Genomic DNA, 13,325 nt, shown 5'->3' with positions numbered 1-13,325 from the left:
ATAAATATATGATAGTAAAAATTTTTGAAAACAAAAGACTATGTATGCCGGCAAGGTCCCACTTTGTTTACTCACCGAATTTTTAGCGTGGTGAACTTGCAGTAAATAATGAAATACTGTATTCACCAAAAAACATTGAATAAAAAATAATCAAAGTAAGAGTGAAGAGTAGGAGTGTAGAAAAGTGAGAACTGAAGAGAGTAAAATTATGCGCAACAATTCATGTCACACTTTGTAGGGTACAACTGGAAAGGAGCATGTTGAGTTTTGTTTGATAAACAAACTCATTCCAGTATTTGCGTATCAGAACTACAACAAACGAAAAAGCCGGTCCGTGTACTTGACACTCAACGTGTTCGATGTTTTTTTTTATTATGTAGTTTTCCAACTAAAAGTATGCAAAAAACTATTTTTACTATTTTATCTTTAAGTACTGAGCACCTCCAAAACAAAAGTATAAAAACAAATAACGTTAAATGAAATAACCAAAATACAATCGCACAAATAAATATAATTTCGAACATGTCTACCAAAGCTAATGACAATGATCTGCCTAAAGTGGCCCCAGAAATACCACGTCTTACATCAGAGCTTGCCGCACAAGCAGCCATACGCGCACAACAAATCCTACGTAAACAAGCCTCGCAAGATGATAAAGTGCAGCAATTACCAGCACCACCGCCACATAATTTGCCGCCAAAGCCGCAAATTGGCGCTGGTCAGCCACCACTGCCGCTGCAACACAACAAGCCAGTTCCTGCCATTCCGGCACGTTCCGCAGAACGTGCACCGCCACCAGAGATACCACCTAAACGACATAGCCTTAAAAGCTTACCAGATGGCATACCAATGCCACCACCTAGCCGTCAACCGCCACCGTTGCCTAAGAAACCGACGTCAACACAAAGTTCAGCACATAATAGTGCACAAAACTCTCCTCTTGCGGCAGTTAAATTTAAAGAGAAGCCACCTCCGCCACCAGAAAAATTCGAAATAAAACGTAGCTCAAATCCTTTCGATCCACCCATTAACTTAGGCAATGAAAGCAGTACAAAAGGATCTGTGCTTTCCCCAGTACCAGTACCAGTACGAGAACCTGAAAATCATGTTAAGAAAAATGTAGCACGTCTATCACCTAGTGAAGATTTTGGCTCCGAAGATGCGTTGCGTGGGATAGAAAGTGGGCTACGCAACATGGAAAGAGCTATGCAGGAACAAATGAATTTGCGCTCAATGGAAGCAGCAGTCGTGGCTGCTCAAAATAATTTTGATTTAAACTTTAAGGCCGGACTTACTGGTGCTAATCGTCATATTGTTAATTTACGAGCAGCAGCATACGAACGCCACCTTTCATTAGATGAAAGTCGTGACGTAGGCAGTGCAGCGGCTGCTGCAAGACAATCATTTGAGGAGTTGAAACAGTTACGCACACAACAGCTACAAAACGTAGCTGCTAACAATGCTGCAGAGCATTCTATGCGTCCAACCATAGAACATCATATGCGTTCATTAGATCGTAATTTACCACTAGAATTACAATATAGCCGCCATCGTGTTCAAGCACAAGCGGCACAAGAGTTTGGTAAGCCAAACCCAAACGCAATGGGAATGCCTGGAAGTGGAAGTGGTGTAGCTGGCGGACAGCAAAATCAGCCAGTGCCTTTGAGTAGTGAATTTCGTGAGCATATACGCCAACAACTTCTAGGCAACATACCGGGTAATGTCATGCATAATACAGGACAAACACCGGGTTCAGCTGCAGCGGCTGCGTTATTACAACATCAAGCACAATCGCGTGCCGCAGCGGCAGCTGCTGCTGCAGCCGCTCAAGCTACGGGCGGATTGACACGGGAAGAAATGCGTATGCGACGTCGGTCATCACATGATGAAACACAACTGGCACAGAATGCAGCTCCTGGTCTTCCAGGTAAAAAAAAATACAACAAAAAAATTATATCGAAATATTTATAAAAATTTTGTTTGGTTTTTTAAAAAAGTTTTTTTTCTACCTATGCACATGATAGAAGCTTAATTGATCCAAAAACCATATGCTACACGAATATAGGGAATTTTTAAGAGCTTTAACTGGATATAGTCTTTTCTTTTTTCGCATCTTTTCAGTATTGTATTCTTAAATATATGTATATTATATAAACGTAAAAAAACCTACAGGTATATTCAAGATATGACCTATAACATATAACATATAAAGAAAAAAGTGAAATTTGAATTCAAAATATCAATACTTCGAATTTTGAAGGTCAGCGTATTTTTATAACATCAAATTTCTTCTGTCTCTGTCTTCTGTCTGTCTTGTCAAATAATTAAAATGAGTTTCAATATCAGTAAAATTAGTAACCTTGATTTAATGTTGAATAGATTAAAAACGATTTGTTAAAAGTTTACGAATATGAATTTAATCATTCGAAAATTAGAAAAATTATTTATGGTCCACGAAAGAAAACTGGTTTTATGTGGTGGAGTATCTGCAGATGATACGTATGTTGTTCTTAAAGATAAAGTATTATCGCAGCTATACTGTACGGAAGCCAATGTTAAGCTAGGTTAGGTCGGAGTGGAGGTCTTGTACTCAAACCCCAATTGAGCTCAAATAATGGCCCATTGTAACACCATACAAAGAACTCAAACTTGGTAAAATATATATTTTGAAACAATGAGTGAAGCGATATTACCACATTCAAAATAAAATATGACATTAAAATGGATCTAATAACATCATAATGTTTTAAAGCTTAGAAAGTTGACAAAAAATACTTTCATATCATTAGAATTCCAGTTTTATAGTGACCAGATCCATCCGCTGTCATGAATCACGTGAATTACTAATAAACAGGTATCCAAAAAAATGATGGCTATTCCTTAAATAGCCATCATTTGTGACATGGAATACATCAAGATAAGTTGTGAGCCATATTGGCTGTACGTAGTTATGTGGCTTTCATAAATAAGAATTCGTCTACTAAATACTACGTATTCAAAATTTCAAGCGTCAAAACTAATTTCTTAACATTACTATTTATTGTTATATAAAGCGAACCTATTATCTATTACCTAATCTATTAAATTGAATACTGGACTTAGAAAGTGTTTTCACTCAAATAAATTTTGTTCTTCTGAAACTGTGTTCCTATTATTCTAAACACAACTCTAAATACTTATATCAGAAGTGGAACGTAGAATGCACAATGCGCATATATATATTTATATAAAACCCATTTTCGGTAGTTAGTTTCTATGAGAACTACATAATATATCTAAATTCACATTTGTAAGGATACAAATGTAAGGATAACAAACTAACATACATTGTTAAATCGATTCTACGGTTCGATATATACGGGTATATAGTTGCCGTTATCTCACTGACCGTCTTACAAACATCTTCACAGAAGAAATATATCTTTGTTCACAACAGTTTTATGTATATTTAAAGGAAGTTTATTGAAAGATAAATGCCTTTATAGAAACTTTCAAGACATGTAAACTAATACTTCAGTTTCTGAAACTATGCTCCGCAATGCAACTCTCAGTGCTCTGCGAAGCGAATGAATTATTATCATAAATTAATAAAAAGGTACTCATTCGATGATATATGTGCATACTTATACTATTAAAATATATATAAAAAAAATATTCGGAATAAGACAAAAAAATATCGGATATCGTTTGTAGGAGATTTTGAATTCCATGGCAGAATTCCATGCTTCGCGCTAAATTTATATTTTGAAAGATAGATTTCTGAGATTACTTTCCAATACTCAGTAAAAAATTGTTAATAATTTATTTTATTTTTGTATTAGAACTGAAGCGATTTTCTTTAGCTCCGCATTGTTCTGCGGATTTGGATTATATGCGTTGCTGTTTGAAAGGTAAAGAGTCTAACAGTGTTCACATCTATATGGACGTTGTACTCGTACTCTAACGATATTAAACTAAATTTGGCACATTAACTAAATATAATATTTATATTTTGAATCATAAAATAATTGTAAATAGAAATAATATAACTGTTAAGTAATAACAACAATAATTGTAAATAGAAGCCCACAAAAATGTACCATAGGGCCCCTAAATATAACCTAATAAAAGTTTAATCACAAATGTTAACTTGTTCAACAATCATTAACCCGAAAAAATAATTTTTTTCTAATTGAAAATATTAATAACTAATAAATATATGCATGCTTTTAATGAGGAAAGCACTAGAGAGACTAAAGACACTAAAGAGGGACCCCTTCAAAGTATAGCACACACTCGTGAAATATGTTATCCCCCATGAAAGTTAATCAAATTTAAAGCAAAATTTATGTTGCAATCCTTGCAGTTCTTGCAGTTCAGGAAGCACGGGTGAAGCAGCACACATGCAACATTTACTCGGGTTCATTTGCATAACAAAGCTCCCACAAAGGACACACATAAGTGCACATGTTGCACATATGCCGAGGATACAAGTGGCAGAGTGTTGCACCGCATATTTGTCGTTACACGCAACTGCAGTTGTGCTCCAGCGCATATTCATTAATCAATGTTTTCTCGCTGATTTTTATAACAATTTTTTATTTTTGCATTTTAATATTGCTAATTTTATTAAAACTGCGTTTGGTTTTTCATTAACATAAATTATGAATATTTTTTTCCGAAAATGTAAATTTCTATTTTATTGTTTCTTCTCAGTAACTCGTTTGCGTGAACATTGGGATGAGACCTCGCAATGTGTGCTGCAACGTGCGGCTCAGCTCAAAAACATGCTCGGGGACTCACAAAGGTAAATGCATTTTATGATATCTGATAGATGAGATTTTAAAGTGATTCCTACAGATATGAAGCTAAGCGTTTGGAGTTGGAGAAATGGCTGGGTCGTATGGAAGTGCGAGCGGAGCGTATGGGCACTGTAGCCACCACAGCTGACGTATTGGAGGCACAGCAAAAGGAGCAAAAGGTTTGTTAATACTAAATCCAATCAAAATAAATCAATTTTATTAACGTTTCAATACTTTTACAGTCCTTCCACGCTGAATTGCACCAAAACAAACAGCAATTTGAAATGTTCAATGTTTTAACACAAAAACTAATTGCAGTTTATCCTTCCGATGACACAACACGTGTCAAGAAAATGACTGAGGCAATTAATCTAAGGTGAGTCACAAGAGGTTGTTTTTTTGCATTATTGTTAATCTTGTTGCATATCCTATGTTTAATAGAAAAATTTTTAAGCCATAAAACTTATATACTCTTCACATCAACTTAAATTATATTAAGTTTATCAAGATATCAAGAAAACCGTAAGAAGTATAGTGCATAGTGCAGAGTGCATCTACTAAAAAAGTGAAAGGTCAATGGTAACATAAGAACAATTACTGTTTTCTGGGTTCTAGTTTTTAACAATATAAATTGATGTTTTATCTGATAGCGCTTGATATGTATTGAAAACAGATTAAACAGATTGCTGTATGCTGTATGATATATTTTGATCATCCCAATGAGAAAAATAAATGTTTCCATATTCAGCTATCTTTTTCAATTACACAAAAATGAGAAAATAGTGCAAGAATCCGAAGATCGGATGAATTGAATGAAAATTATACGACAAATTTCTTAAAAACTCTACGAACTGTAGAAATTAAACATGATAATACGTTTAATAATATTACAATACGTTCAGAATACGTTCAGAATTATATATATATCTGTCATTCATATTGATAATTTAGGTAAATTTATTGTATTTACATACAAAAACCTGACATGTGTCAATACGTTTTCAACATTTGGCTGCATCGAATATGACAACTGATATCATCGAAATTTGTCTCTATATTAAATCTACCGATTCCATTCTTCATATCATTAATACATTCACATCTATGGCAACTGAATTAACATCAGCGAATTTAAGTATTGATGAGAGCTAATCGTCTTTCATACTGACTAGTAGTATTTTCTTCTAGGCCATGTTTGCATGTTCGTAATAAAATTTTTTATTAACTTTTGCATTAATTTCCGCATGTAATCTCAGATATTAACTCTTTTTTTTGCTTCCAAGAAGAACTTTCCTAGTCCAATTGAGGTCAAGTTATAAATATATACCATACATATAATTGTCACACATATGTATTAATTTTGCAATACATGTCTCACCTTTAGCTTTCCCTACACACCATAACTACTGAGATATGAATTCGTCCTATCGAGGTGACAAGGTTTCTCTTCTTTTCTCCTTTCTTATTCTTCTGCACAACTCAATGAATCCCAATTTTTAATTATAAATGGATTATCCATGTTTCGCCAATATATTCTGGCTACAATAAAAACTACATTCAAAAGAGTATATAATCTTAAAATATATATTTACATATCTTTTTAGATATTCCAATTTGAACAATGGAGTCATAAGTCGTGGTAAGCAACTCAACGCAGCTGTGCACAGTCTTCAATCGTTCGATCGGGCCATGGATCAGGTAAGAATTTAAACTTCCTCTGAAACTATAATTGTTTAGCCTTTTCCTCTTAAATCTTTCTCACGTATTTCAATTCACAGTTTTTGGCATTTTTATCGGAATCGGAATCGCTTTGTGAAAGTGCAGAATCGGAAATTGATAGAAATCCATTGATGTTTAAGGTAAGTGGCCCAAACGAAGTTGCTTTAAAATAATATTTTTTAACCATAAAGTCAACATTTCCTCATAAATTTAAATCATTTTCAAGTTTCAAATTTATTGGAAAAAGAAAATAATATATCGGGGAATATAAAACATAAAACTTCATTTAAATAGCAACTTTTATTAAAGTTCGTGCTGAGTTAAACACGATAAATCTTTTAAAATTTCAAAAGCAGTTCAATAAAGTGCAGGAGGCCAAGTGTCTTCCTTGTTGTTCTTTTTGTTGTTGTTGTTGCATTGTTGCATTGTTGCATACTGCTTTGTTATTCTACAAAATATCGCAACATTATAATTTTTCCATAAAATTCAGCAGAATATAAACATAAAACGGGCGCCCGGCGACCACCCACAAAAGCTAAAATTGTTACATAAATTTCTGCTCCGAAAAGCCGCAATAAAATGAGTCGAAGACTGCAAAAAAAGAGCAGAAAATGCAAAAAGTTGCAGTTGCAATTTCTGTTTAATAAATTATAATTCAAACAAAATAAAAGAGTTGGTAAAAATTTCAAGTTACTTCTTATATTTGACATACGAGTTAACTGCTGAACCCGTGTCCGTGCATTTGGAAACATACGACCGAGTAGGTTTCCAATGTTAGAATGATGCACTTTAAAAAATCTCTACATATTTTAATTACTTGGGCCAATAATCAATTAAAACACTTAAAAATATTTTCAAGGGTGTCTGTTTTGTATTTCAAAGCCCATCCAAGTAGTCTGCCGTATTTTCCCCTATTGTTATTTTTAGCTCCCATAATGGATGTGGATGGCTAGCATCTATTCCATTAAATTTACCGATAGCATTTAAGTATCTGTAATATAGGAAAATATGATGTGGCGTAGTGATTTAAGTTTTTTGTTTGAAGAGCAATTTCGTAGTATTTGAAAAATTTCATTAAGTCGGTCATAACGACTGTTTAATCACGCAGCAATTGTATCTCAACATGTGTGCTTGGCACAGTGCATCCAGGCGATACAAATTAAATGCGAGAATTTGTGGCTGTTGGTGCAACTGGAGTGTGCATGTGTTTGTTGGTGTTGCAAGCACTTCAAAGCTAATTGCTCCATTTATTTTATGTGTTTTTCAATATAGTTTATTTGTGCAACATTGTTTTATTATTGCTTTTGAGGAATTTGTTGTTTTTTTTTTGGTGTGAATTTCTTTCCCTTTTTTCTTAATTAAAGTTCAATATTGCCACAAGTTCAAATCAATTGGTATTTCTGTGGTATTTGTAAATAGATGTACTCTATTATTTTATACATGTTACACTTATATGTGTGTAAATATTCACATAATTTAGTTATTGCATAACTTTTCTACAATAATGATTAGTAAAACTATCTCTTTATTATTAAAAAACTTTCCCCAACCACCCAGTAAAACCGTTGAAATTTTTAACCCAAACTATTTAACATATAAAACAAACATATGTTAATGTAAATATATGTAGTATATATCTCTTGCTCTGATTATTTCTTGCTCCGTTACTCTTTCTCTCTCTGTCTTACATCGCTACTCTTTCTTTCTCTTGCTTCGTTAGTCTCTTTCTCTCATGTTTCGTTACTCTCTTTCTCTACTGTTTCGTTATTCTCTCTCTTTTTTGCTTCGTTACTGTCTCTCTTTTGCTTCTTTACTCTCTCTCTTTTGCTTCTTTACTCTCTCTCTTTTGCTTCTTTACTCTCTCCGTCTTTTTTTCTTTGTCTCTCTTTCTCTCTCTCTCTCTCTCTCTCTTTCTTTCTTTCTTTCTTTCTTTCTTTCTCTTTCTCACTTTCCCTTTCTCTCTATCTCTTTTACTCACTTTATTTCTCACTTTCTGTATCTAACTTTATCTCTTTCTCTCTCCTTTTCTCTTAATTTTTACTTTAGTTACTTCAGACTTGCTATATATATATAGCAAGTGTGAACATATGTAAATCCCAAACAAAAGATAAATTCTTTCTCATATGTAGCACATATGAGAAATATTGAAATTCTTTCTAATATATCTCGATCTAAAATAATCGATAAATATTTGTGAATTATTATATTTATGAAATGTAGACAGATATTTTATTTATATTAAAATAGGTTTTGTTTTTTTTTTATTATTATTAAGGTTATTATTTATTTAAGTAGGAAATCGGCTTTAAGTTATAACTGCAGGTAAATATATTAAGTGTTGACCTTCTTCATATACTAAATGATTCCTTCTATTTTATTATACCCGTTAGGTTTTCTCTAAAAGAATATATATTCATTATAAATAGCGACAGATGAAACATCTATTTATATATACATAGGTACTAAAAAATGATATACTTTATACCTTGATAAAATATTAATGTTATTTTCTTTTCGATGTCTTATTGAAATAGAAATTGTTTAGTTATCTTTTTTAGATAGATAAACACATCAAAATTTATAGTTTTATTATTCTTTTTAGTAATTAAATTATTTCAATATTAAATGTATTTCTTAATTTTCCTGAATATATATTAATATTATATTCAGAGGAACCAATGTTACATCATAATTTATGAGATGTAGTATGCTATCGCTTGAGAAACTCTTCCATGCGAAATCAATTTAAAACTATTAATAAATCTATTTATATCTTGCGATTTTAGACTGAATTTGAGTGAAACAAAATAAAAGTAACTATTCATATCCAACTCAGATATGAGATTCTGGAATTACGAATCAACTTGGATTTAGTGGTCCAAAGATTACAGAGATTTCATGACCGATGATTGATAATTATTCGAATATAAAATATTACTAACATTTGTTATAGCAAAGATATTTGGGTTTTATTCTTTTTTTATAATGTTTCTGAAAATAAGAATAAATATTATAGTTAAATAACATATTAGACATTAAATCGAAGGCTAAGATTTCAAATTTTTGCTTAAACTATTCAAATTTTTGCTTGATTATATGTTTTCGTGATCGTTGGCTTTTTGTAATGCCCTATGCCTGGGTTAATATTGAAGAATGTCTGAGAATACCTGAGTCATCCCATTCTCATATAATTTCTTTCTTTACTTTGGTCAAGAAATCACTTTTTACACTCATGCTGTTTTAATACTGTACAACCAATAAGCCACAACTTTTCTTTATGAGAACCCAATCTAATTAATATGTTTATAGCTTCATCAAGCAGTCATGGTTATTGCTTTGAACGTTGTTCGTAGCAGAAAAAACACCTATGATTGCTTTAAAATTTCTTTAACAATATTTGTGATAATGAAACTTCTGTTTCAGATCAATTTAAAAAATTGGTTTATTTATTCATGTTGAGTCTTTTTTGAGTTAGTGCATCTGGGCACTTTTACTCTTTGATATCTGGGGGGTTTCTGCAGAGTCGTCTCACCCTCAAAAGCTTCGTAATTAATCGATGATTAATTTAAGATCAGCGTACCGCTCTGTGCGACTAGAGATTATTCTGAGATTAGATACTGTTAAGTAGGGCAGATTGTCGGTTTTCGTGAATAGCTTTAGGGCTCTGTCCTTTATGTATTTTTTGACCGGATCTATTTTAAAGTCTCTTTACTTTTGCATAATTTTTAAAATGTTTCAACTGGCGACTTGTTTATATATGTCAACGTTTGTACAGCTCACTTTTTACTGGCAATAGATATCTCCGAGTGAAGGTGTACATATTTGTATTAACTTATTAACTTATTAACCTATTAACCTACCTACATACGAATATGGGAGTGGAAAGTGAGCAAATCGAAATGGACAATAGATATCTCCGATTGAAGGCGTACATATTTGTATTAACCTATCTGACCTACATACGAGTATGTTTTGATCTGTTTGAAACATTAAATATTCTGAAAAAGTCTGTTGTTTGTATTAGGAGGATTTCGTAAAATAATTCAAGCCATCTAACATATTTAAATAACGCAGTCAAGAAATAGATTATTTCTAGATTGGGGGTGCATGTATTTAACGGTAATTTTTTGAATATTCTTTGAAAGCACATTAAGCTTACCTTGCATGCTTTTATCCTTTTCGAAAAAGTTCCTTAATGGTTCAAACACTGTATAGTCGTAGTCTACACACTTTCTTTTCCTTTTGGCACTTTTGTGCGATTTGCTAAAAGCTTAAAGGTCATGTTTTGCGTTTCAGAAATTGAAAATTGAAAAATCCCTTCCACGCATGTCCGTGTTTGGTTGGGTTTTTTGCACAAATGCAGGCAATTTTAGATAAGCAAAAGCTTTTAGTCTATACCAGAGCCAGACGAAAATGTTGATACGGCAACGCTGGTGAGAACTCTACAAACTTCAGCGCACGTCATTGGTAACCATTTTGGCGCGCTTTCTCCAATTTTCTTTGTCGGCATTTCGTTACTTTGACAAATACCGGCTTGCACCGTCACACGAACTGGTGCCGGGTCTCCACTGGGGCTGTTATCATGACAATTGTTTTGTTTGTCCTATTCGCATTTTCTGGTATCAAAACTCACACTCTCCAAACAAGCTCGACATGCTCCACACGCTCGACAAACGCATACAAGCACGACCGTTTCATATGCAGAGCAGAGACAGATGCTGCTGCTGTGGTTATTCGGTGATGCCAACATGTTTCGGAATTTAGTTCGTGTTTTGATTTAGTACGTGTCGCATCTATAACGGCGTATGTGCGTAGTAATGCGTGTCGATTCAGAAAACATTTTTTATTTTTGATAAAAAAAAATCGTTTTTATTGTTAAACATAAAAATTGTATACATCAATTTTAATTTACACACAGAATCGGCATAAATGTAACTGAATTCGTGGCGGATGTAGCTTACCTGCATTTAATTTCCGTTATTGTATATCCGCATCCGGCGCAGTACGCACAGCTTTTTGATTTTGGTTTGATTTTGCAAAGTAAATATGCCTGCCTAAAGCGCAAAAAAAAACTAAATTATTTTAAAAAAATCCTGCAATTGCATTGCATACTTTTGTGTACTTCCACGACGGTAGCACACGGCAGTGCATATGTGTGCTTGAGGTGGCGTACTGACGTACGACAGTGCGTTTTTGCACAGAATGCGAACCTTACCATGTGTGTAAGGCACTCACACACACTAGCTTGCAATTTGCAAAACATGAAATTTAATTCAGAGTGCATATTGGCATATTGTGCAACAATTAAATATAAATCAACGCACACACACTCACACTCACACCCACACATGCAAATATGTAAATATAAACACACGTATGCTCTTGCTTAACGTTGGTTAGCAAATTTAACTAATTACTTAAATTCACACACACACACACACACATACACACAGTGCATTTTATAAATGTTGTTTTTGTAAATAAAATTATAATTAATAAAATATTTAAAATAAATACTAAATAAATTAAGTAAATAAATGCAATATATTAAAGTTAAATAAAATGTGGAACTGCGAATTCTCAAACACACAGAATTGATGAGAAATAAAATTTATGTGGAAATTTAATCAGTTTGAAAAATGTGCATTGTCCGAAGAGCCTTTTGAGAGGATAAATCTATAAATTACAAATGAAAAAATAAAAAATAAATTTACTATAAAATGTAAAATACAAAATGCGAAATGCGAAATGCAAAATGCTGTAAACATGCGAGTAAATATGGAACTATCGAAACGCAAATATGATTGGCTCTGTTTGCATTTACGAGTAGAGCAATTAATACCAGAACAAAATAGCATTTATGGTTTTATTAATGTTTCAATTACGAAATTTAATATCTAAATGGAAATATTTGAAAAAAGTATTTTTACAATCCAAAGTAAAAAATTCTGATTTTTATTTCAATTTATTTCACTAAAAAATAATAAAATTTTAGGAGTTTTTATGTACAATCAGTTATTAATTAAGTTATTATATATTAAAATAAAATTAAATTATGGTATATGTAAGAAATTTTCTTTCCTTAAATTTCAAATATAATTATATTTTTATTTCTTTTGAATTGCAAAATTATTAAATATTTAATTTTATTTTTGATGAAGCAAAATTTTTATGTTAAATTATATTTCTGCTCACCTATGAAGCATTTTAGTAAAATGTAGATTTTTGTGATAATTTATAGTATTATTTTCAATTTGAAATAATATATCATAGTGTGTTCGACGAACATACTTTTCAAGATAATTTGATACAATATTAAATATTCAATGTTTATTTACACCATAATGTTAATTATAACCCTCTTCGGGGAGGTATGCAGATCTGAGGTCAATTATTGCTTACTCTGATGAAGTGATAAACAATGATCCAGTCAGGGCATAGAGAGGGGTTTTGAAGAAATGTCGCAATTAATAGAGAGTAAAAGTGACTCAACTAGCTTTAACATAATAATATAGCCCAATAAATGTGTTTTTTTGCTGTATTTGAAAGATTTCCAAAAATTTGATTGATTTGCGACCCACATATAATGCCGATTTCTCTGAAATAAAATATTTGGCAAAACGCAACAATTATCCGAAGTTTTTATGATTTAAAACTAAAAACCTTTAATTTTAAAAACAATTAAAACAAAAACAATAATCCCTATATTGGGTCTTGTTTTGCAATAAGCTTCTGTCATTTTGCAGATAAAATTCCAATGTTTACACCATAATTTATCTATCTCTATTTACATTAATGTTATTTCGCTAAAAATATTATAAGTAT

The 13,325-nt window shown here is 32.2% G+C and overlaps 1 protein-coding gene across 1 annotated transcript in view; it reads left to right on the top strand.

Moving 5' to 3' along the window:
• The window catches only part of LOC119675471 (dystrophin, isoforms A/C/F/G/H-like), a 160,528-nt gene extending 153,855 nt beyond the window's left edge, over positions 1–6,673 (top strand). Inside the window, exons 19-23 of the mRNA XM_038086678.1 lie at positions 4,696–4,786; positions 4,840–4,960; positions 5,024–5,157; positions 6,386–6,479; positions 6,560–6,673. Coding sequence (XP_037942606.1) covers positions 4,696–4,786; positions 4,840–4,960; positions 5,024–5,157; positions 6,386–6,479; positions 6,560–6,673 — 554 coding nt within the window. The remainder of the gene's footprint in view (positions 1–4,695; positions 4,787–4,839; positions 4,961–5,023; positions 5,158–6,385; positions 6,480–6,559) is intronic.
• Positions 6,674–13,325: the final 6,652 nt, after the last annotated feature.

Source organism: Teleopsis dalmanni, chromosome 2 (genome assembly GCF_002237135.1).
Source record: "Teleopsis dalmanni isolate 2A chromosome 2, ASM223713v2, whole genome shotgun sequence".
NCBI lineage: Eukaryota > Metazoa > Arthropoda > Insecta > Diptera > Diopsidae > Teleopsis > Teleopsis dalmanni.
This window is presented reverse-complemented; position numbering and strand designations above follow the sequence as displayed.